General features: G+C 37.8%; 1 protein-coding gene across 3 annotated transcripts in view; it reads right to left on the bottom strand.

Annotated features, from left to right (window-relative positions):
* GOLM2 (golgi membrane protein 2) overlaps window positions 1–26,624 on the bottom strand; it is a 105,586-nt gene that overhangs the window by 67,037 nt on the left and 11,925 nt on the right. For all 3 annotated transcript variants that reach the window (XM_044232068.1, XM_044232071.1, XM_044232069.1), the window contains exon 2: window positions 5,434–5,488. In XM_044232068.1, coding sequence (XP_044088003.1) covers window positions 5,434–5,488 — 55 coding nt within the window. The remainder of the gene's footprint in view (window positions 1–5,433; window positions 5,489–26,624) is intronic.

Below are 26,624 nucleotides of genomic sequence, written 5' to 3' on the forward strand. Positions count from 1 at the left end.
CCTCGGCTCAGGTCATGATCCTGGTAGTCCCAGGATCAAGTTCCACATCAGGCCCTCTGCTCATCAGGGAGCCAGCTTCTCCCTCTGCCCCTTGCCCCTTTCATGCTCACGCTCTCTCTCTCTCAAATAAATAAAATCTATTTTTTTTTAATTAGCTAACAGCCTTAGCAGTAAGCAAAAGTAGTAGTTAAGAAAGTCTTAATTTTTATAAATGGCAACAGAAGTCTTTTCTATATAAAGTATCATTTCTTAAGACTAAATATATCTAATCATAATGTACCAATATTATAACATCTACTTCTCATGGAAGGCTTCTAAAATTAGTCTTATTACTTTTAAAGGCACTCCAAAAATGCTTGGGATATAAGTTTTCAAAAAGCAGAGGTAAAATACATTTATAATGTAATTATATACATGTAAAAAACTGGACTAGAATAACAACATACCAAAGTGCTACCAGTGATCATGTATAATGGTGGGATTCTGAGCATATTTTTTTCTCTACTTTCTAAATTTATTGTGGAATCATAACTGTGACAATGACAACAAATAAAAAAAATTTTTTTTTGAATTATTCTCGATTGGGGGGCTTTTATTTTTTTCCCCCAATTTATTTATTTTCAGAAAAACAGTATTCATTATTTTTTCACCACTCCCAGTGCTCCATGCAAGCTGTGCCTTCTATAATACCCACCACCTGGTACCCCAACCTCCCACGAAAACAAATAAAAATTTTAAAGTCACTTGGTGAAGTATATAAATAAAACATTTAAAACACGCATATTAATAGTTATTGTATAGTATAATAACCAGGGGTGAAAAGTTAATGATTCACATAAAAATGTTTGTAATTGATAATTATGTTTATATATATTCAAGCCACATTTTTTTTTAAAAAAAATTTTTTGAGGGCACCTGGGTGGCTCACTCATTAAGCATCTGCCTTCAGCTCAGGTCATGATCCCAGAGTTCTGGGATCAAGTCCCACATTGGGCTCTCTGCTCATTGGGGAGCCTTCTTCTCCCTCTCCCACTCCCTTCGCTTATGTTCCCTCTCTCACGGTCTCTCTCTCCCTGTCAAATGAGTAAATAAAATCTTTAAAAAATATATTTTTGAGATAGAACACTGTATAAGTTTAAGATGTATAACATGTTGATTTAATTCACTTATGTACTGTGAATAATTACCACTAAAGCATTAGCTAACACCTCCATCATTTCACATAATCATCATTTCTTTTTTGTGGTGAGAACATTTAAGTACACTCAGCAATTTTCAAGTACACAATACAGTATTCTTAACTATAATCACAATGTTGTTTATTAGATCCCCAAAACTTACCCATCTTATAACTGAGAGGTTGTACACTTTGACCAACATCTCCTCATTTTCCCCACCCCAACTTCAACCCCTGGTAACCACCATTCCATTCTGTTTCTGTAATTTTAGTCAAGCCACATTTTAACTTTCTTTTTACTCTATTAATTCTCCAATATGTAAACATGGTTGATCTTCATAGTTTTTCACCTGTTACAACCACCTCAGATAAAAATAGCAAATTTGATGTCAGGTATCCCTGAATAACACATTCTGCTTATTACTTGACCCCTGGCCCCATCTCCTAAGACACAGAGGACTAGAGGTAGGACAAACTCTGGCCTCAGCTATGGATGTTGATTCTACAGAGACAATGAGAAAAGCAAAAAAGCCTTGTAGCTTATGGTCAGCCAGTTCAGTGAACGTGTATTCAGGCAGGAAACTGAAAAGTTACTGCAGTTAAAAAAAATGAGCACCACACTAAGTAGCTAGCCACTAGAGAATGTACTTCAACTGGTGGTCTTTAGGCTTCTTTTCCCCCACACAGTAAAATAACTGAAGTAGCTAAGTTTATCTTCAGAATGAGCCTGAGGCTTAGTATGATTTCAAGATTTGTGGGGCACCTGTGTGGCTCAGTCAGTTAAGCATCTGCCTTCGGCTCAGGTCATGATCCCTCATGATTCCAGGGACCAGGGATTGAGCCCCGCATTGGGCTTCCTGTTCAGCGGGGCGTCTGCTTCTCCCTCTCCCAGTCTCGCTGCTTGTGTTTCCTCTCTTGCTGTGTCTCTCTGTTTCAAATAAATAAATACAATCTTAAAAAAAAAAAAAAAAGATTTGGGATGGCTTCTCCTCCTCCCCATACAGTTTTTCCCTAACTACATCGGAAATTCCTTTATAAAGAACTAAAGTTTTATTTCTAACTGGAAATAAAAGGCTTAAAATATAATTGGCAAAGAAAAATAAAACACCAGTGAGTTCCAGTCCATGTAAACTACCATATTCTTTTCTGTTTGAATACAGGGAAAGGATTATAAAGCCGGGAGCTAATTGGTGCTTTAAAACAAAGACCTGAAAAGGGGAGAAGTAAGTAGATTGGAGAGCAAAACTAAAGAAAAATTTTCCTATATTTCAATTTTACCTTCAGCTGATGGCGTGTTTTTAAATTTTTTTAATTGTCTTTATTCTACCTTCTTTCTTGCAGTATATTTTATTTTACTTTTTAAATAGGCTCCACACTCAACATGGGGCTCAAACTCACAACCCCAAGATCAGGAGTTGCATGTTCTACCCAACTGAGCCAGCGAAGCACCCCTTGTTTTCTTTATTTTAAACCCAAAGATACTCTGTGTCTACTGTGGCTCCCCCTGAAAACCACAGCAGGATTCTCAGAGTAACTTAACAAGAGATCATGATGGTCCATAGCTGATCATACAGAATGTTCTACTTCTGACAGTAACACCAGGGTATATTACAGAAAGGCATGGCCATACTCCTTCAAGAGAGATGTAGTTGGACGCCTGTGGTGGCTCAGTGGGTTAAAGCCTCTGCCTTCGGCTCAGGTCTTGATCTCAGGGTCCTGGGATCCAGCCCCATTGGGCTCTCTGCTCAGCAGGGAGCCTGCTTCCTCCTCTCTCTCTGCCTGCCTCTCAGCCTACTTGTGATCTCTGTCTGTCAAATAAATAAATAAAATCTTTAAAAAAAAAGAAAAGAGAGAGAGATGTAGTTAAGAAATGGGTTGCCTGGGGCGCCTGGGTGGCTCAGTGGGTTGAGGCCTCTGCCTTCGGCTCAGGTCATGATCCCAGCGTCCTGGGATCGAGCCCCGCATCAGGCTCTCTACTCTGCGGAGAGCCTGCTTCCTCCTCTCTGCCTGCCTCTCTGCCTGCTTGTGATCTCTCTCTCTGTCAAATAAATAAATAAAATCTTAAAAAAAAAAAAAAAAAAGAAATGGGTTGCCTAGAACCAACACTTAAGGCAAAATAAATAAATAAATAAATAAATTTACTTCTAGAAAATTTTTATTTCAAATTTCCTTTCAGTAATAGGCATAAAAATAAGGCAAGCTATTTAAGATAAATGGGTGTATACTAAAATGTTACTTTGTTATCTCAGGGATTAAAAACCAACTCTCATTCCTTTCATTTCCAAAAAAATATTAACTACCATAAGGTTTTTTAGAGTCTTAGTGTGTATTAATTCCATTATACCCAATATTAATTTCAATGAAAATAGTCCAATTTGAATTTTATAGTTGATTTGAAGTTTGTTTCAGTAAAAATACTTCCTAAAGTGCAAAAAGTCATTTAAAAGGATATTCACTCCTAAGAGTCCAAGCTTCAGTAATTGCACTAAGACCAAAAGTTGTACAGTTATGAGTTCAAATCAAAGCCTTTCTTACCACTAAAGATTATCACAGAAAATTTCTGAACATCTCAAGATCTACATCATTGCACACAATACAATAAATAAATATTTTTACTCAGTCACATGGGTTGTCATTTACTTGGGCATTGACTAGCAGAAGCCACTGGACTTCTCATTCAACTGATCTATGATTATTTAATAGGAAAGTACTTTGATGACAAACAGAATCATTTGTTAAAATAGCAAGCAGAGGGGTGCCTGGGTGGCTCAGTAGGTTGAGCTTCTGACTTCGGCTCAGGTCATGATCCCAGGATCCTGGGATCGAACCCTGCATCGGGCTCTCCGCTCGGTGGGGAGCCTGCTTCCCACCCCCCCACCTCTGCCTGCATCTCTGTCTACTTGTGATCTCTGTCTGTCAAATAAATAAATAAAATCTTTTAAAAAAAATAGCAAGCAGAAAGCAGCACTGACAGAGTGGCATCTTCTGGGTCTTCCTGATGTACTGCTGTGAGTCAAAAAGAGTAAAACATGGACACAAAGGCAACAAAAACAGACATGGCCACCCAGGAAGTAAATTTCTAAGAGAATGTCAAAGCTTTTCTAAATCACAGATAGTAAAAAATAATTTCTATTTTCAAGTTACAACACACACACACATACACAAAATGATGGTTTTGCTAGGTGAAGAGCAAAACTTCAATAAACTACAAAGCCAGCTCAGGTTAGCTTCTTCAAGAGGACAATAAAAATGTAACATCTAATTCTACCTAAAGAGTATTAAAATGGTTATAGAATAAAGATATATTTTTGAAATTACAAAGCATTTATTAACCACATACAAAATCTTAGAGTCATTGTTGCAAAGTTTTAAAATAATATAGTGCTGTAACAAAAGGGTGGGAGGGAAGGGGGGTGCTCTTCAGACTCCAAATTCCAAAGGCCAGTGCTGGTGTGAATTAATGTAAGGAATAATGTATATAGTTTATTCTCCTTAACTATTATTATTTTTTATAAAAGCTTTAGTGATATATTTTTTCACCTAAGGGGGGAATATATACATATAGTTCCAGGTTTCTTCCTGGCTTCTTTATTTCTTTCCTTTTTTTTATTTTTAAAGATTTTATTTATTTATTTGAGAGAGAGAGCATAAGAGCAGGGAGGGTCAGAGGAAGAGGCAGACTCCCTGCTGAGCAGGGAGCCCGATGCAGGATGTGGGACTAGATCCTGGGATCCAGGATCTTGACCTGAGCAGAAAGCAGTCACTTAACCAACTGAATCCCCCAGATGCTTCCTTCCTGGCTTCTTTCTTTTCAAGTTTTCTTTCTGTTCTAAGTTTCTTTCTACTCCCAGGGTATCTAAAACACTAAGCGTGGAGGACCTGTCCAAAGCTCCTCTAGACCTGAATGGATTATTTTAGCAGCTGGAAACAGTACAAAGGGATTATCCCTTAACCTTTTCCCTAGAAATCTGATAGCTTCTGAAGCTACAGCTCAATTTTCTCTGATGCTTCTTTTAACAACATTTCATTGCATGAAATCAGTCTACCACACAAGATTTAAATGCAAATTTTAACTTGTATTTATTATATATAAAGCAACATTTTAATCTTTTATTCTATCTTAAGACATAAGGATAAATGCCTTGGAATCACTCTGTTCAAAAAATTTTATTTCATTTTGCTAACTATTTAATTCTTAAGGATTTTAGACATTTTGTGAACTTTATTTATCTTTAATCTGCAATTAAGTTTCTTACCCTTTAAATGATGTATATCTGCCATCTGATATGATATGTTGCTCTGTAGTTTAACCTGAAAAAAAAAATTTTTCATTTTACTATAGAATATACAGTTTTGCTCATATTTCCTTTTTTGGCTCATATTCACTTTGAGCTTGATCATAAATGCAAAAAAAAAAAATTCTTAACTTCTACAAATCCACCCCTTTCCAAAAAGAATTAAGAGAGAAATTCTGATTTTGTAATACTCATTTTAAATTTGCAAAAGGATATTCATTTTACTTACTATATAGTCTATTAACTTTCAAACATTTAAAAGTTTGAGTTGAATATTGCTTAATGGGATTTTTCAAAATCTTACCAGAAGAGACCTCTTATTAACTCTGTATTAAGAAAAGAATTAATTATTTGAATCAGTTAATGGCAAATCAAAAATAACTGATGCTTATTAAGCTCCCATAAGATAACATATACTACACAGGACCTATAATTGTGTTCATTGCCCTTAGAGAGCCAATATAAAAGAACAGTAAGAACTTAGAAGTATACCAAAATTTGACTCAAATTAAGGCATAGAACTTCATGTAAATCTTTTTTTTTTTTAAGTAATCTTTACACCCAACATGGGGATCCAATTCATGACCCTGAGATCAAGAGTCGCAAGCTCTACCAACTGAGACAGCCAGACACCCCAGGCTTAGCACTTAATTAAAAAAAATTTTTTTTAAAAGGCCTTGGAGAGCTAGGATTCACCCACAAAGAACTACTGTACCAGATCTTGCTTAAAAAGGCTTCATTGAATTGGTAAATGCAACTAAAATATCGCTACAAACAGGTTCCCTTGTCACCCTCAAGAGTAACTTTACAGATTCATATTGATCAGAAGCAGCTCCATGAGTACCAAAATGATTATGATAAATACCTCCTCAATCTCTGAAAAGAAAGCTTAAAAATTCTTAGTTTGAAATAATTATAGATGTGTAAGAAATTGCAAAGACAACACAGAAAAGTCCCATGTACCCGTCACACAACTCCCCCAGTGCGTACATCCTATATAACCACGAATAACATCTAAACCAAGAATCTGACATTGGTACAACATGTAAGCATTAATTCTATGTCATTTTGTCATATGTACAGATTCATGTAACCACCACCAAAACCAAGATACAGAACACTCTATACTCTATCATCACAAAGATGTCCCTCATCCTGTCCTTTATATTCAAATCTATCCTCCTTCCTCACACCATTTCTAATCCCTGGTAACTACTAATTTGTTCTCCATCCCTGCAACTTTGTCATTTCAAGAATCTTATATAAATGGAATCATGTAACGTGATCTTTTTTTAAAAAAAGACGGTATTTATTTATTTGACACAGAGGGAGAGAGAGACCACATGTAGGCAGAGCAGCAGAGGAGAAAGAGGGGGAAGCAGAGAGAGCCCAATTCAGGGCTTGATCCCAGGACCCTGAGACCATGACCTGAGCTGAAGGCCATGGCTTAACCCACTGAGCCACCCAGGCGCCCCAACATGTGAACTTTTAAGATATTTTTTACTTAGCATAACACATAGTTGTTGCATATATCAATAGTTCATTCCTTTTTATTGCTCAGTAGTATTCTATGATATGAATGTACTACTGTTTTTTAAAAAAATTAAACTACTGTATATTTTTGTGGTTTCTACTTTTTAGTTATTACAAATACAGGTGCTATGAAAAATCACGTAAGGATTTTTACATGAACATTGGTTTTCACTTCTCTGAGACAAATGCCCAGGAGTGAGGTTGCTCCTTTTCTAAAGGCCATGTCACTTTCATTCTCATTTAAAAAAAAAATTAATATGCCAAGGTACTGGATGGGAGAATATAAAACAACTGGAAAACATGAGAGCAGCCTCAAGGAATCAGTAGACAAGACAGCACCTAAAGCAGTATAATTACTGTAGGAATTCAGGGATGAATCTTAGTTGATGTGATTAGGGAAAACTTTATGGAAGGGATTTTATCTGACTTAGGCTATGAAGGCTAAGTAAAATTGTAAATTGGTAGAAAAAGACATTTTAGATAGAGGGGATTGCATAAGAAAAGTTAAAGAGCAAAGAAAGCATGAGGCATGAGGCGCCTGGGTGGCTCACTCTGTTAAATAGCTGCCTTCGGGGCTCAGGTCATGATCCTGGGGTCCTCAGATTGAGTCCTGCATCGGGCTCCTCGCTCAGCAGGGAGTCTGTTTCTCTGACTTGTGCTGTCTCTCGATATCTCTCTCTTTCTCTCAAATAGATAAATAAAATCTTTAAAAAAGAAAGAAGGAAAGCAAGCAAGCAAGCAAGCATGAGGCACATATCAAGTCCTGATCAAAATACTGTTTGGTTATAGCACATAATAAAGGGGAAAAAACAGTGATAAAGAAGATTGGAGAAAAAGTCCTTTAGCCCTAAGAAGAGTATACTCTTCAAACGGAGAGCCAGTGACTTTCAAATTTCAAGTGAAAGTTTATCCATAACAAATAACTAATGAAAGCATACCTGTTCTAGTTGAAACAGAAGTGGCAATCTAGGAGTCCCTCTCTCTTTTTCCCCTAGAGTCCTGGTAGCTTTGAAGAATGAAGTTTAAAATATGATGTTGATATTCAGTCATAAAAAGGAATGAAGTACTTGTACATGCAACAGTATGGATGAACCTTAAAAACATTATATATGCTAAGTAAAAGAAGCCAGTCGCAAAAGAACATAGGGTTTCTTCTGGTGGTGATGAAAATGTTCTGGAATTAGTGGTGGTTGCATAGTACTGTGAATTTATTAAAAACCAAACTGAACTGGAGGAAAAAACCTGACCTGTACACCTTAAAATGTAAAGTTTTATGATATAAAAATTGTTTCTCAAATTTTTAATGCAAAAAAATAGAAATGAAAATGCCAAAGGTATTACAGGGACTGGATATGAAACTGGGGATAAAATAATGGACAAACTCCAGGCACCCAAGAAGTTTATTATTTAGGAGAGGCAGTCAAGTAACTTGTCAATTATAATACAGTAAAATAAATGCTATTATTAGGTCCTACAGACATGACAGGAAAACTTAGTAGAAACATTAACTCCTTAGATGAAATGTCTTAGGGGAATGAGGGGTGGCTTCTGGAGATGATAGCTAAAATATGTCCAGGAGGAAGAGTAAAGTTTTGCCAGGTAGAAGTGGGCTGAGGGTAAGGAGGAAAGATATTCGAGGCATGTGTCAAAACTCTGAAGTGAAAAATACTATACATTACAAAAACTTCAAACAGTTCTAAGAAGCTGTAACAGACAGAAGGAAATAGCAAGAAATATGCCTACAAACATAAGCAAGGTCCGCATTATGAATGGTCTTGCCAAAAAATTCCAATGGCAATGGTCAACCTTTAAAGGACTTCAAACAAGGTAAAGAGATCCAATTTGCAACCTGGTGTCAGTGTGATGAATGGACCAGAGGGACAAGACAAGCGAGGGAGACCAGGTAAGGAAAGTAGGAGAGCAGGAGACCACTGTTGCATTTCAGGTAAGAAAATGATGCTCTAGGCCAGGGAAGGGCACACTATGGCCTGTGAGCCAAATCTGGCCTGCTTCCTGTTTTGGGAGGGATGTCAAGCTAAGAATGGTTTATACATTTTTAAATGGTTGGGAAATCAAAAGAAGAATAATATTTTGTTAATTAAATGAAATGGAAATTTCAGTGTCTATAAATAACGTTTTATGGGAAACAGCCACATCCATTCATTTACATATTATCTCTGGCTGGAGCTATGGGGATTGTGACAAAGACCATATGGCCTGCAAAGCCTAACGTATTTCCAATATGGCCCTTTATGGAAAAAAAAAGTTTGCCAACCTCTGGTCTAAACTAATAGAATAACAGAGAAATAAATATATGTGGGAAATATGAAAGAGGATGAATGAATAATCTTGCTGACTGATTAGATAACAGCGGTAAAAGAAGAAACACCAGGGACAATGTTTAGATTTCTAAAGTAGGACACTAAATGAGTAAGGATGGAATACTCCCCAATAGGGAAGCAAGAAAAATAGACTTGGGGTGGGAAGAAGTGGGGGAATGATTTTTTTCAGGTTTGAACCTGCTGAATATGAGGGCACTTGTGACACACCCCAAAAGAGATCTGGAAAAGGTCTGGAGCTTCTGCACCACTGAGTTGAGGCTCATTAGCATATGAAAGGCAATTAAAGCCAAGGGAACTAATGGTGAGATCACTGATGGAAAGGTGCAGAGGTAGCAGGAGAAACTGATACCAATTTCTGCAGCTTATCACTAAGAACTACTTTTCAATCATTTGTAATTAGCCTGTGTTTACATTCTTTCCCACTTCCTTTATTTTCAGGATCCCCCTCCTTTTTCTTTGCATTTTTTTGCCCCCCCCAAAGAACATAACCATCTTTTTTTCTTGTTTTCAACAAGTTAGCATGACTTTGTTTTTTATCCATTTTTATGATGTTATTCCAACTTCTCTACACTCTATTTTACTTGCTTTTTAAATTGTTAGAGAGATACTGTTCTTAAATGCTAGGCTATGAGTGCTCAGCTTCCCTAAACTGTCTCTTTTGTATCCTTATATACTTTAAAAAAAATTTAATAGAGGAAGAAAATTCAGTCTACAGACCACAAAAATAGTACACGATTATATGAACAGTACTGTTTTACTCTTATCATTTTAATTTTCTCTTCAATATTCTTTTTTGAGAATGGAGATGCTGATCCCATGGCATATATATCAAGTCCTCACATTTCAAAAGCTGCTCTGGAATAATGTATTTTACATGGTATTAAAGAGAAAATCATAGCTTGTCTAAATAAGCCTTTACTTACTCCAAGCATAATAAATTTTCTACCCCATTCTTTTGCCATGAAGAATTTTTCAGTTAGCTTCTCAGACCCCACTCCCCCTTATGGCACATTGTTCCCTTGGCATCTCATGTTCTCTATTATTCCTGTCAATCTTTCCAGCAGGAGTCTCACAATAATCTTATATTTAATGTTTAGTATTACCGGCAAGTACCAGTTCCCAATTTCTCTCACTTCCTATTAACAGTAGTTTCATTGTGCAAGTTATCACACCTTCCACATGCCTTTGAACAGAGGTGCCAAGGATTTGCTCAAAGATCTCAGCAGAGCCCAGCTGGTAGATCATTAAACCCAGAAGTTCTCTTCCCTCTACAGCAATTTTACTGTATTGCTCACTTTCAGACTGTTGATGTCTGCTACTAATCTGTTCATCTTTTTGACATTGCAATATCATAGGCATCCGATGTCTCTTCTCTCCATATATACACCTCATCACCCCCTTCAGTTCTTACCTAGCTTCTAAAATCTTTTCATAAAGAATCCTTCTAACATTCAATGTTATCCTTTCAAGGAAATCTGAATGTGTTTTCAGCTAACATGAAACTTTTTTGTATTCTCGCAAAATCTAATATAAAGCAATGACTTAATTTTGGCTTTAATCTTATGTTTTCTACTATCTTGAGTCTGTTTATGAAGACTTTTCCTATTTGGCTTCTGATTTATTTGCACTAATTTCTTTAACTTTGTCTTCCTTTCCTTTTAAGCTTCTCATTAATCAGTTCTTTAACTCCTTTGGCTTTAACCCTCTGAGAGTCTTCACTTCTTTACTACTTCAACCATCTCATCATCTTCAAAAGGAAGCTTTGGGGGCGCCTGGGTGGCTCAGTGGGTTAAGCCGTTGCCTTCAGCTCAGGTCATGATCTCAGGGTCCTGGGATCGAGTCCCGCATTGGGCTCTCTGTTCAGCAGGGAGCCTGCTTCTCTCCTCTCTCTCTGCCTGCTTGTGATCTCTCTCTGTCAAATAAATAAATAAAATCTTTAAAAAAACAAACAAACAAAAGGAAGCTTCGCTTCCCTTCTGATTAGTCCCGCTCATAGTTTTAATTTTCTGGTATTCTAACATGAATTTGTTTACCTTTAAATGACTCTGATAAAACTTCCCAATTGTTCTGAAACTAATTTAAGTTCTCACTATTGCATGATCAGAAAAAGACATTTCACTTTACCACAAATATTCTGTTGGAATTGGCAATGCTATAGGAATACTTTTTTCCACCCTAAATATATTCCAGACAGGTAATAGTACATAAACTCTAAGAAGTATTATTTAATCATTATTTTATGAAAGGACTCTCATTGTCTGGCTATACAGGTAGGTCCCTTTTGGTCACTTTCAGACTTTTGCCAAAACTCCCTTTTTTTACAATATGCAAGATCTCAAATAATTTCTCTATCAAATTTCTTTGGGGATGAGAGGTATGTGTTAGACATGCACGCACACAGATACACGTGTGCACACAAACACAACCCCATGCCCTTGCCTAATTTACATCTATCAGATAGATTCCAACCTGGATTCCAACATATCCTTCAAAAACCCACAATACTCAAAATACCTTGTCTGACTCAAGTCTACTGGTAAGAACCTCATATTCAATCCTGTCAAAAACTAAACATTCTTTTATCACACACCGTCCTACCCAATAAGAATGTCACCTTGTCTTCTATTCCCAAGGTTTATCAGAAATGACAATTCCATGAGAACAGTGACTGTGTCTCTCACTCATCCCTGTGCATCCATCTCAGTAAATGTTTGCTGAATGACTCCCTAGATCTTCATGCTCCATACTCTCTGTGATACATAGTTTTCTACCTTAAATTGTACTTTATTCATATTTGTATAATTCTAATTATCCTCCAATAACTTAACTTCTAAACTCCCTCATTTATTTCCCCTTGTTATCAACTTCATTGCCTTAGGCCTTAGTTTCCCTCTCTTCTTCTGCAATGCTTTTTTCTCTGGGACTTGAAGTCGATCTATAATTGGCTGATTATGCACACTGTCTTTGGCCTTTCCCGTATTAATCTCTTAAAATGTGTTTACTATCATTCATGAAACCTTTTTTTCTCTCTCCCAAGACATATGTTCTTTATCTCTTTCTTTAGTAACAATTATCTTCTGATAGTTTCCTATAGCACTTCTCACTCATCCCCAGCTATTTCATCTATTTTCCTCTAATCTTTCTTCCTCCAATACCTAACACTTAATCTTTATATTTTTACCAACTCTTTCTGAAGCTCTTTTAGTGCTTTCCCCATCCCATATGGCTACTTTGAATTAATTTTGGCAGCTGCTACCAGCTCAGTTGCTCTGCTTCTCTTTTCATTCTGGGACCTTGAAAATGGCTCAGCTGTGCGTGCTTCACTTTCATTATGACCTGTTCTTGGGCAATCAGCACAACTTTGACCATTGATCCCAAAGGCTATATATAATTGGCTTTTTACAGATGTCATTTCTGGCTCCTTTTTCTCCACACCAGAAACATTTTTCCTTATATCTCATACTCAGATGATTTCTAGAGGCAATTCTATCTTCTATAACGTAACTGCTAAACCTGGATTATGCTCAGAATCACCTAGAGAGCTGTAAGAAATACATATTCTTGCCTCCTCCACCTCACTCTAGTGTGATTTAGTAGTCTGGGATTGGGCCCAGAAATCTTTTTTTAAGAGCTCAAGTGATTCTGATAAGCAGCCAGGTTTAGTGATTGAGTAATCTATAGTATGTCTTTGGCGGCACCTATACCAGCTGGATCAAAATGGGATATTGATACACACTGATGGGTGTAAATTTTTTTTAATGTTTATTTTGTGTTGGGTCTTGTGCTAAGTGTTTTATAAGTATACTACATTTAATTCTCACAAACATCCTATGAGGTAGGCTTTACATTTTACAGATAAGGAAACTGTACTCTATTTCATATGCCTACAGTAGATTCTGAATATTCTCCCAAGCAGTGCCACGCAAGAGTCTGTGCTCATGACACTGTGCATATACTAGATCAACTACGTAAATAAACTTCACAGAGTGCCTGGATGCTTCAGTCAGTTCAGTGTCTGCCTTAGGCCCAGATCATGATTCCAGGGTCCTGAGATCAAGCCCCACACTAGGCTCCCTGCTCAGCAAGGGAGCTTTCTTCTCCCTCTTCCTCAGCCCCTGCTCATGTGCTCTCTCTGTAATAGAGAAATAAAATCAGAAAAGACGAAAGAACTGAGAGAAGAAAAACAAGAGTCTGGTGTCATGGAAGCCAAGAGCACAGAGAGCTGGGTGAAAAGATGGTGAGATATCAGGAGTAGGAAGAGAAAATCCAAATGTGAACAAAGACAATTCTCTTTTTAAGAAATGTAACTCAGAAAGGAAGAAAAGATGCAAGCATTTTTTAAGTGCCAAGGAGCAAGTAGAGACAGAGAAGTTGAATATAAGAGGGAGACTGGATTAATAATATTACAAGGTCTTTGTAAAGGTGGAGGGAATTAAATCCAGAAAACAGGTACAGAGGCTGGTCCTAGAGAAAGTAGGAACTTCTTTTTTTAACCCCAACGAGGAGGGAAAACATATGGTTAGAGAAGTAGGTATGTCTACAGATTTATCAGTTCCTGTCCAATTCTTGGTCAAAAAGGAGACAAGATCACCTGCTGGCTGTAGAAAGGGAAAGAGGAATTTAAATGGGGGAAAGAAGGTGCGGAAGGCGCTTGAGGAGGGTAGAAGTTTGAAAGCTGTTGGAATAGATAACGCTGTCTAGAGAGTATGTAATTTGTAAGGGCTGCTGAAAACCCATTTGGGGCAGCTGAGCATAAATTTCTACAAGTACCAGTCTGGTTATATGCTTTTCTCCAGCTATGCTTGAAATAGACATGTACAAGAGAGAATAATGGCATGTACAAGAGAGAAACTACACTGAAACAACCAATCACAGAATCTTAGCTGGATAGGTAGTAAAGAATGAACAAGTCTGCTGGAAAAGAAGAAAAAGATAAGTGGTCCAGGTGAAACTGAAAAACAAATATAGTCCATCGGCAGCTCTAATATCTTTTTTTCTTTAAAGATTTTATTTATTCACCCATTTGGGGGCTGGGGGGAGTGCACATGCAAGCGGGAAGAGGGGCAGAGGAAGAATTCCAAGCAGACTCAGTGCTGAGTGTGGAGCCCAACAAGGGGCTCAATCTCACAACTGGGAGATTATGACCTGAGCCAAAACTGAGAGTCAGACACTCCACCAACTGACGAACCACCCAGGCACACATACCCCCAATTTCTTTTTGATATATTCTCCCAAGAATATGCAAGTCTGAAGTTCACAAAACTTTAATTTTTTTTTAATTAAGTAAACTCTACATGCAACATGGGGCTCAAACTCACAATCCCAAGATCAAGAGTTGTATAAATATGAGCAAAACAACGTGAATCACTCCCAGATATAAGAAATTACAAGGAGCATAATTCACCACTCTCTCATTCTACCACAGCAACTGATATTTCAGATGGGGGCTGCTCCGTCTGCCTAGTTCCTAGAATGAGGAAGATGTAGAGCCATATCTTCAGTCAAACCACAAAGAGCATGTTGAGTGAGTGATAATTTTTTTAAAGATTTATTTATTTATTTTGAGGAGAGAGAGAAAGTGTGCACCAATGGGGCAAGGGGCATGGGGAGAGATTCTTTCAAGCAGACTCCCTGTTGATAGAGAAGCCCCAAGCAGGGCTCAATCCCACAACCCATGAGATCACAACCTGAGCTGAAACCAAGAGTCAGATGCTTAACCAGCTGATTTTTTTAAGTAGGCTCCACACCCAGTGTGGGGCTAGAACTCACAACCCTGAGAATGAGCTGAATGCTCTACCAGTTGAGCCAGTCAGGTACCACAAGTCAGTGATAAATTTTAAGCCACATAAGATGATACAGATGGAGGACTAAGAAACAGAAAGGAGAGAAGGAGAGGTCGGTAGGGAAAGAAAGGCAGACTTTAAGGTATGAGAGGAAGAGTCTCCTCCCCATCTGCCGTTTCCAGTTCATAAAGCATTTCTACTTACACACCTCACTAAACCTTAAAACTTGAAATATAAAAAATAAGAATAGTTTCTCCACAAAGTAGCAACCCTTCTCAGCTTCCACACTACCTTCGGTTTATCTTTTGGTTCTCCTGCCTCTTCCCACTCTTCATCTTATTAACCAGCCTGTTAGTGCCTAGAACTGCATGCATTCACACTCCACACAAGCTTTCACCAGGTCCAGCCAATTCTTCTTTTGCAATTTCTCTCAGATCTGACCCTTAACTCTTTTTTGTTCATGGCAACCACCTTAAACTACAAGGACTACTTTCATCTAGGTGAACTAGAACAGAACCTCTGTAAGAGCAGAGATCTTATTCGATTGGTCACCCCTTATCCCCTGGCACAATTCAGGCACTCAACATTGTGACAGAATAAATAAATGAAGAAATCTAACCTATCACCAGTCTTTTTCCCACTTTTATCTATTTCCATATGGTAGTGACAAACATCTTGGCAAAAACTTGTTTTCCATAAAAATCTTTCTTCCAGTCGAAATCCAATAATAGAATACTATTACCCATAGTGTGAAATCTAGAAACTCTTCTACCAAGCATTTAATGCCTTCCAAAAGGTGGGAACCACTTTATCCATTTATCAAAAATGGTCTCCTTGACATAGTCAAGCTAGTTTTAACCATGTCTAATTTAAACTACTTTTTCCTATGTCCATGGTTCATCAGAATGTCCTTTCCTTTCCTTTTTACCACTATAAATTAAAAACCAAGACTTAAGCTGATTCTACAATATCATAATGTTAATTTCTATAACTAAGAATTTCATTATATTCACTATTCCCATCCTTCCAACATGTTCCCAATTTTTTATGCTATTAGGCCCTAGTCACAGCTTCCACTTCCAGGTCCCCTCTACCTCAGTCATATCCCAGCCACCTCCTACCAGAACTACCCAGTGTTGGGTTGTCAAATTCCCTTTTAGGTGTTAAGTGTGCTTTTAATTTCTTCCTATGTTAATTTATTCAGCATATATTTATTGAGCAGCTATTTCATGCAAGTCACTGTTCTAAGCACTGAGGATATAGCAAATCACAACAAAAGACAAAAATCCCTGCTCTTGCTAGAAGATTATAATATTTAAAGTAGGTTTATTACAATAAACAAAGGAGTCACACAATAGCATAGAAAGTGGTAAGTGCTGTGGAGAAAATACATTAGAGATGGAAAAGGAGGGAAAGGCCTTAACAAAAAACTGTCATTTAAATGAAAACTTTTAAGAATGAGAGTTACCATGAAGCTACGTGGGGAAAGTGGGTCCAGGACAGAAGGTATAGCCAGTGCGAAAACATCATCACAGGAAAATGACTGATACATCAAAGAACTGATCAAAACAGCCAGCATGGTGTGAATGAAATGAGCAACAAGGGTAGTAAGAGGTCAGAGAAATGTAAGGGAAGCAGAGGGTCTAGGGCCTGTGGACCACTGGAAAGACTCGGGACTTTTTCGGCAATTGAGATGAAAGCCATTGGAGCATCTTAGGCAAGTAAGGAATATAACCTAACTGGCATTTTAACATAGTGCTATGTTGAAAACAGATTGAAGTAGGAGCAAGGAGCAAGAAGAAAGGAATTTAGCTATCACCAATAATTTAGGCAAGAGATGGTGACAATTTAGACCAGAGTAAAGGTAGTAAAGGAGGTAGAGAGAAGTGTCTGGATGCTGGATTTATTTGGAAGCTAAGCCAATGAGATTTGCTGGTAAACTGGATGTGGGGCTAAGAAAGGGTCAAGAATGACTCCAGAGCTTCTGGCCTGAGAAACTGATAGGAAGCAGTTGCCATTAACTGAGCTAGGAAAAACTATGCATAGGAGTTTTGAGGTAGGGGAAAGATCAGGAATTTGGCTTTGGACTGGTTAAGTTCAAAACCATATATGCCATCCAGGAGAAGATGATGAGTAGAGAGTTAAATGTGAAGGCTGGAACTTAAGAGAACACTCTGGGTTAGAGATATAAATTTGGAAATCATCAGTATATAAATGGTATTGAAAGAGGTGGCAGGGTGAGCTCTCTAAAGGACTATGTGTAGATAAAGAAGAGGTTTCAAGGACTAAGCCTTGGCGTATTCTATTTGAGGAGGAACCAGAAAAACAGAATGAGAAGGAATGACTAGTGAGGTGGAAAGAAAGCAGTATTTCCTGTAAGCCCAAATGAAGAACATGGTTCAAGGAAGAAGAGGAAGTAAACAACTGTATCAAATGCTGCTCATAGGTAAAGTAAAAGAATGACTAAGAACTGACAACTGGATTTTAGCCAATACTCAAATACTAGACCGCAGTTGGTATGATGAGGGCAAAAGCTTGATTAGAGTGAATTTAAGGGAATATATTGTTGTTTTCAGAATAAGCTACCAGACTTACTTCCAGCAATAATCCTTCTACATAGCAGAAGACCAAAACTGGGCTTCAGCCTCACTTTCTACAAAAGTTATCTCAAGTGATCATACTCATTACTTCCAAATTAAAAAAAAAAACTGATGATGGTAGAGTCAGTCCTTAGTTTTCTGATACTAATTCCCCAGAAGTCATTGTACTAGAAAGCTCACTTCAGTCCTCAGCACCTTGAGTGAGTATATGTCCTACATTTTCTAAAGGTTCCAATTTAATATAATTCCCTTCTGTTAATGAAAGAGACTCCTTATATGTGCAATAAAACATGTAATTTCATGCCACAGCAATAATTTTTAATTTTTTTTTCTCAAATCAAGAAAATTCTCTTTCAGCTAGGGGCTGGGGAAGGGAAAAAAACAGAGCTTGTTCAATGGGTATAGAGTTTCAATTTTGAAGATGAAAAGGTTCTAGAGATCTGCTGCACAACAATATGTATATTGCTAACATGACTGTACACTTAACAATGGTTAAGGTGGTCAATTTTATGTTATGTAATTTTTCTCAATAGTTTTTTGTTTTTTTTTAAATTCTTTTTCAGACATGAGGTCCTGATTTTCAATTTGGAAAATACAGACACTATGCTGTTAACTCAAATCTCGAATTGAAGGCATTCCAGGCACTGTTAACATTTGAGAAATTTAATTTATTCAATTATTGAATTTATTACCCATTGAATTTTGTTTTTGGGGAGAAGTACTATTTAAAGAAGTAAAACTTGTTAAGAAACTCTTTCCTCTAAGCTTTAAAATAGTTTCCTCCTTTCTTCCAGTTACAGTAAAAGATACCATATGGCATTAGGCAAGTGGCTATCAGAATGGGTCACTAATAAGCAGAATGTGTCTAAGCACAAAACCACCTTGGAGAATTTGGTATGGAAAGTTTCTATCCATATTTTTAGTCATATGCTCTTTCAGGTCTTTTTAGATGGTTCTTTAGTAACTGACCTTTCATTCCTTGATTTCAGTTGTTTTTTGTATCCTTATTAAACCTCCCTCATGTAATTAATACTCAACAGTGTTGTGCATAAGGAAAGACTGTGACTATGGAAAGCCCAATAACATAGTGCTTAAAAGAACAGCTCTAAGATTAAGCTGCCTGGGTCTGAACTCTGAATTCATAACTTATTATTACCTTGGCTGAACTGCTTATTAACTTCTCTGTGCTTCTGTTTCCTCATTTGCAAAATGAGAATATTATCTGCCTCAGAGGACTGAGATAAATAGTGTTTACAACACTGCCTGGCACATAGTAAGTGTTCAACAAATGTTACCTAGTAGAATGTCTTTTTTACGGTTCCCAGTACCTAACATGGTGGTCCCTCAAATTTAGCCTTTTTGGCCAAAATCATAAACTGGGAATTTCAAAGAATTTCCTGACATGTTACTTTATTCCCGATTCCTTTTTTGCTGGTGCCGAGCTACTTACTCTATAAGTAAGTACATTTTGGATTATTTTCTCCTAAATGCTTCAACTTTTTTCCCAACTCAGTTAATGATCTTTTTGTTAATAACCCTTCCCCTTCAAGAGTGCCACCTGTAGGGGCACCTGGGTGGCTCAGTGGGTTAAAGCCTCTGCCTTCAGCTCAGGTCATGATCCCAGGGTCCTGGGATCGAGTCCTGCATTGGGCTCTCTGCTCAGCAGGGAGCCTGCTTCTCTCTCTCTCTCTGCCTGACTCTCTGCCTACTTGTGATCTCCCTCTCTGTCAAATAAATGGATAAAATCTTAAAAAAAAAAAAGAGTGCCACCTATAGACTGTGAACTTTTTCTAAGTCATTCATTAAAAATGTTAAATATGACCAGTGCCAAAACTAATCCCTTGTGTCCCATGTTTATTATAATCCTCCATCTGAGAAAGTAACCATGATACATTAAAAAACTATGGCATTAGGAATCAGAAGACGCAAGGTTTTAGATCCAACATCAGTTACTAAAGACCAGAGGCAAATAACTTTTAAAGGCTTTAGTTTTCGGGGGACATGGGTGGCCTAGTGGTTAACCGTCTGCCTTTGGCTCAGGTCATGATCCCAGGGTCCTGGGATTGAGTCCGTGGATCAGGTTCCCTGCTCAGCAGGGAGTCTGTTTTTCCCTTTCTCTCTGCCCTATCCCCCAACTTGTGCATGTGTGCGTGCACGGTCTCTCTCACTCTCTCAAATAGATAAATAAAATCTTTAACAAAAAAGCTTTAGTTTTCTCATCTATAAAATGGAACTGCAAGTCCTACCTACTCTGGAGTTTAGCTATGAAAATCAAATGCACCGGTCTTTCAACTCTATTATTCTCTATTCTTGCTGCCATTGTCTGAAATACGGACCCATAGTTCTTGCCTAAACTTCTGCAACAACATATTTCTGAACTGATCCTGATTTCATTTTCTTTCCTCTATAATTATCCTCTATACTATACCCGTAACTATCTTCTCAAAATACAAATTTGATTACATTGTTCTCTATCACCTAGAAGGTGAAATTAGAACTCCTTAGAGTATGGCATTTAAGACTTTTAAGAGTCTGGCCCCAGAGAGCCCAGAAATAAAACCTCACATATATGTTAACTGATTTTGCATTAAGGATGCTAAGACCATTCAATGGGGAGAAAAAATCTCTTCAACAAATGTTGGTGGGACAACTGGATAACCATATGCAAAAGAATGAAGTTAGACTCTTATCTTACACCATACAAGAATATTAGCTCAAATGGATCAAAAACCTAAACTTAATAGCTAAAACTATAAAATTCTTAGAAGAAAATATAGGGGAAAATCTTCATGACCTCTGATTTGGGAATGGTTTCTTAACTATGACACCAAAAGCAAAGTCAACAAAAGAAAAAAATGGATGAAACTGGATTCCATCAAAATTAAAAACTTTTCTGCACCAAAGGATATTATTAACAGAATGAAAAAACAACATACTGAAGGGAGAAAACATCTGCAAATCATGTATCTGAAAAGGTTTTTTTTTAAAGACTTTATTTTATTTATTTGTCAGAGAGAGAGAGCGCACAGCAGAAAGAGCAGCAGGCAAAGAGAGAACCTGGCTCCCTGCTGAGCAAGGAGCCTGATGCAGGGCTCAATCCCAGGTCCTCGGGATCATGTCCTGAGCCAAAGGCAGCTGCTTAACAGACTGAGCCACCCAGGTGTCCCTGAAAAGGGTTTAACATCTAAAGTAAATAAAGAACTCCTTCAACTTAGCTAAAAACAAATAATCCAATTAAAAATGGGCAAAAGGGGCGCCTGGGTGGCTCAGTGGGTTAAGCCGCTGCCTTCGGCTCAGGTCATGATCTCAGGATCCTGGGATCGAGTCCCGCATCGGGCTCTCTGCTCTGCGGGGAGCCTGCTTCCTCCTCTCTCTCTCTCTGCCTGCCTCTCTGGCTACTTGTAATCTCTCTCTGTCAAATAAATAAATAAAATCTTTAAAAAAAAAAATGGGCAAAAGACTTGAACAGATCTTTCTCCAAAGATAAAAATGACCAAGAAGCACATGAAAAAATATTCAACATCATTAGAGAGAAATGCAAATAAGGTGGGGTATCTCTTCATACCCAGTACAACGGCTATTATTAAAAACAAAATAAACAAACATGTTGATGAGGATAAAAAGAAACTGGAACCCCTGTACATTGCTGGTAAGAATGTAGAATTGTGCAGGCACTGTGAAAAACAGTTTGGAGCTTCCTCAAAAAGTTAAACATAGAACTACCGTATGATTCAGCAATTCCACTCCTAGGTAAATACCCAAAAGAACTAAAACCAGATTCGAACAAATACTTCTACATCAATGTTCAAAGTAGTAGTAGTATTCACAATAGCCAAAAGGTGGAAACAAATCAAGTATCCAGCAACAGATAAGTGCAAAACCAGAATGATATATATACACAGAAAGAAAAAGATGGTAATGTTATTCAGCCATAAAGAGGAATTAAGTTCTGATACATGCCACAACATGGGTAAACCCTGAAAACATTATGCTAAGTGAAATATGCCAGACAGAAATGGACAAATATGGTATGATTCCAGTTGTATGAAGAATCTGGAATAGACAAATTCATAGAGACTAAAGTAAAATAGAGGTTATCTGGGGCTGGTTTATGGGAATAGTTATTGCCTAATGGGTACAGAGTTTTTGTTTGAAATGATAAAAACAGTTCTAGAAATAGATAGTGGTAACGGGCACTTGTCATCATTAATGTACTTAATGCCATTAAATTATAAACGTAAAATGGTTAAAACAGGGGTCCCTGGGTGGCTCACCCATTAAGTGTCTGCCTTTGGCTCAGGTCATGATCCCAGGGTCCTAGGATCCAGCCCCGCACTGGGCGCCCTACCCAGCGGGAAACCTGCTTCTCCCTCTCCTTCTCCCTCTCCCACTACCCCTGCTTGTGTTCCCTCTCTCACAGTCTCTCTCTCTCTCTCTCTGTCAAATAAATAAATAAATAAATAAATAACATCTTTTAAAACAATGGTCAAAATAGCAAATTTTTTTTGAAGAGGAAAGAGGGGAGGGACAGAGGGAGAGAGAGAATCTGAAGCAGGCTCCATGCCCAGCATGAAGCCCAATGTGGGGCTCAATCTCAGAACCCTGAGATCATGACCTGAGCCAAAATCAAGAGCTGGATGCTTGGGGTACCTGAGTGGCTCAGTCGGTTAAGTGTCTGCGTTCAGCTCAGTTCATGATCCCTGAGAGCCTGCTTCTCCCTCTCCCTACCACTCTCCCTGCTTGTTCTCTCTCTCTCTCTCTCTCTCTGTGTCAAATAAATAAAATAAAATTAAAAAAAAAAAAAAGTAACGCTTAACCAACTGGGCCACACAAGCATCCCTAAGATCCTAAAATAATAAATTTTATGTTAAGTATATTTTACCACCACAACAAAAAAATGATAATAAAGAGTCTGACCCTAAATAGCTTTATCTCCAGCCACAAATTCCCTTCCTTTTCACCACCTTGCATGCCACTCTCCTACTAAACTGCCTCACCCGTGAAAGTACAACAGACTTTCAATCTTTGCTGGCTTCATTTATGTTTCTTTGGCTTTACCCCTTTCTAAGTTTCGTGAACTACTCTTCATCCATCAGGATTCATTCTTCAGTGAATCCTTTCCTTCTTGACTTCCTGAAGCAGTTAATTATTCCTTTGTACTCTCAAATCCCTTCATAAATAGTTCTACTGTAGCATTTAAAAAATGCATTATGGATTTTTTTTTTAAGATTTTATTTATTTATTTGACAGAGAGAGATCACAAGTAAGCAGAGAGAGTGAGAGGGAAGCAGGCTCCATGCCCAGGTACCCCTGGATTATTTCTTGACACGCATCTCTTTGATTACATTGAGTTCCTTAAGAACAAGTACTGAATCTTACCATCTTTCTATACCTAGCACATAGCCCATGGTAGACACTCAACTTTCCCAAATAAATAACTTATGTATATATCATGCTTTGAAAAAATCAGAAAGTACTATGTCAGGAAAAGGACTTATTTCATTTTACTCTTTGTGAATTTATTCAAGTTAGCTTCCAGTTTACAAAACAAGTCCCTGAAGATATGCAATATATAATGATTTTTTTCCTTATACTCCCACTAAATTAATCCCAAGGTTTTCTTCTCTTCTTTTAGATGCTAAATTGAACCAGAAAAATATTTTGGGGTTTTTACATGAACAAAATACTAATCTAAATGTACTAGCAGAGCGCCTGGGTGGCTCAGTGGGTTAAGCCGCTGCCTTCGGCTCGGGTCATGATCTCAGGGTCCTGGGATGGGGTCCCGCATCGGGCTCTCTGCTCAGCAGGGAGCCTGCTTCCTTCTCTCTCTCTCTGCCTGTCTCTCTGCCTACTTGTGATCTCTCAGTCTGTCAAATAAACAAATAAAATCTTTTAAAAAAATTTTAAAAATTAAAAAAAATAAATGTACTAGCATACATTTCAAAGAGAAGATACATTCTGTCTAGAAAGAAAATTAGTTAATAATGAATAGTTTTACATCAGACAATTTTGACCATGCCTTCCAGAAAAGTAGTGTAATCAGGTATATGGATATCTATGGTAGCCCTAGCACATATTTATGCATGCTTTGAGAGCCAGTGCAAACTACTCAATCAATCACCAAATATTTACTTATTTAAGTATTTAAGTATTATATATGTATTATATAAGTATTATATATATATATATATATATATATAATATATATATATATATGAGGTTAGTGTAGCATGGCCTGGCCAGGGCCAGAACTGGGGTGCGAAGGGAGAGGAGTTTCCCCCAGTTTGCATTATTGTACCTATAGGGTACAATACCAAATATGTACATGTTTACATGCTTTAGACTAGATTTTTTTTTTAAGATTTTATTTATTCATTTGACAGAGAGAGATCACAAGTAAGCAGAGAGGCAGGCAGAGAGAGAAGAAGGGAAGCAGGCTCCCTGCTGAGCAGAGAGCCCGATGCGGGACTCGGTCCCAGGACCCCGACATCATGACCTGAGCCGAAGGCAGCGGCCCAACCCACTAAGCCACCCAGGCGCCCTAGACTAGATTTTTATAGTCAAGAAATTCATAATATAAAGTTGGAAGACACAGAAAAAAAAAAGATGCAAAAAAAAGGACATGCCATATAAACATGCAGATCTGGTCATTCATTCAACAATTATTAAGTGGGTATTAGCCAGATACTCTAACCACAGCAGATAAAAAGAAATGGACCCTGCCCCCCAAAACCTTAAACATTTATTAAGTAATGTTATGCCAAGAACTGTGTAATTACACAGATGAACAGAACATACAGCCATGCCTGGCTTACAGTCTAGATATGGAGAGACAATTATAATAAACAAATATGGCAATTAACACTGACAACTCTTTCTCAAAACTCTTTTCCCTTGGCCTCCATGACACCACAGTATCTGGGGATTTTCGTTCCTTTCTGTCTGGCTAATCTTTGTCAACCATTTAAACCTGTTCCTCCTCTACTAAACCTTTATCTGCTGCAAAGCTCTGCACTATATATGCACGTCCCTCCACAACCTACCATTCCTATGATTTTAACAACCATAACAGATTTAAATCTGTCCCTAACCCATCATTTCTACTGAGTTCCTGACTTGTATTTCCAATACCTACTTGATATTTCATAGATTCCTCAAACGCAATTTACCTAAATTTGTACTTTTCTCAAACTAACTTCTAATCTAAGGTTCCTACCTCAGGTCATAGTACCACCATCAGCTGGACTGCACAAACCAATATCAAGGGATTCATCTTTGAATCCCCATCACACATCAAATGTATTAGAAAATCTTAATTGGGGGCGCCTGAGTGGCTCAGTGGGTTAAAGCCTCTGCCTTCGGCTCCGGTCATGATCCCAGGGTCCTGGGATCAAGCCCCATCGGGCTCTCTACTCAGCGGGAAGCCTGCTTCCTCCTCTCTCTCTCTCTCTGCCTGCCTCTCTGCCTACTTGTGATCTCTATCTGTCAAATAAATAAATAAAATCTTAAAAAAAAAAATCTTAATTGTATAAAAAGCAGGACAGCTCCTCATTGTTGGAATTCACTCCTGCAATACAGAACATCTACCATTCCTACCTCAATGTCTAAATGCTATTAATGCTCCCCTGTCATTAATACTAATAAAAATGCTCCCTGAGGCTAGTACTGACCAGGCTAAGAATTGCACGATGCTTAGCTGAAGACTCCATTATCTCTTATCTGTACTACTAAAAAAAATTTTAAATAAAAACCTTGATTATTTTCCTTACATCTATTTTTTTCTTCCCTCCAATCAACTCTCTATTCTGCAGCCAGAATAAATGTTTTAAGCTTAATCTGATCAAGTAATTACTCAAAATCCACAATGTTTCTGGACTTAGGGAGAAGCATTTAGTCTTTTACCATTAAATATAATGTTAGTGGGGCACCTGGTGGCTCAGTGGGTTAAAGCCTCTGCCTTCGGCTCAGGTCATGATCTCAGGGTCCTGAGATGGAGCCCCGCAGAGCCCTGCATCAGGCTCTCTGCTCAGCAGGGAGCCTGCTTCCTCCTCTCTCTCTGCCTGCCTCTCTGCCTACTTGTGATCTCTGTCAAATAAATAAATAAATAAAATCTTTAAAAATACACACACACACACACACACACATATATATATATATATACACACACACACATATATAACGTTAGCTCTGGGGGCTTTGATAGATACCCTTTATGAATTTGAAGAAGTTTCCTTTCATTCCTATTTTGCTTAGTGTTTCCTGTCATAAATGGGTATTAGATTTTGTCAAATGCATTTTCTCCAAGGATATCCAATCTCACCAATTCTATCTAACATTGTATTAGAGGTCCTAGCTTTTGTAGTAAGGCAAGGAAAAATAAAAATCATGCAACTGAAAAGGGGAGAGGGGCACCCACATCCATCTCTTGATTTTGGCTCAGGTTGTGATCTTAGGGTTGTGAGATCAAGCCCTGCATCAAGCTCCACACTAGATGTGAAGACTGCTTAAGATTCTCTATCTCTCCCTCTCCCTCTGTCCCACCCCTTCCCCCTCTTAAAAAAAAAAAAAGGAATTATATGTAGATGATACGATGATACACATAAAGAATTCTAAATTCTAAGCAGGCTACAAGATTCCTTAGAATTCCCTGGACTCCATTAACACTAGAATGAGCTCTAATGCACGGAAATAATCAATGTACAAAAATTAATCGCATTTCTATGCAAAGAACAAGTAGAATAAAAGATATAATTTCATTTTTGATAGCATCAAGTAGACAAAATACTCAGAAATAAATGTAGTAAAATACATAGGAGTGCTATATACTGAAAATTATGAAACGCTGCTGCAAGAATTTAAAGAAGGCTAAAAAATAGAGAAACACCACATACTTG

The sequence above is a fragment of the Neovison vison genome, chromosome 13 (assembly GCF_020171115.1).
Source record: "Neovison vison isolate M4711 chromosome 13, ASM_NN_V1, whole genome shotgun sequence".
NCBI lineage: Eukaryota > Metazoa > Chordata > Mammalia > Carnivora > Mustelidae > Neogale > Neogale vison.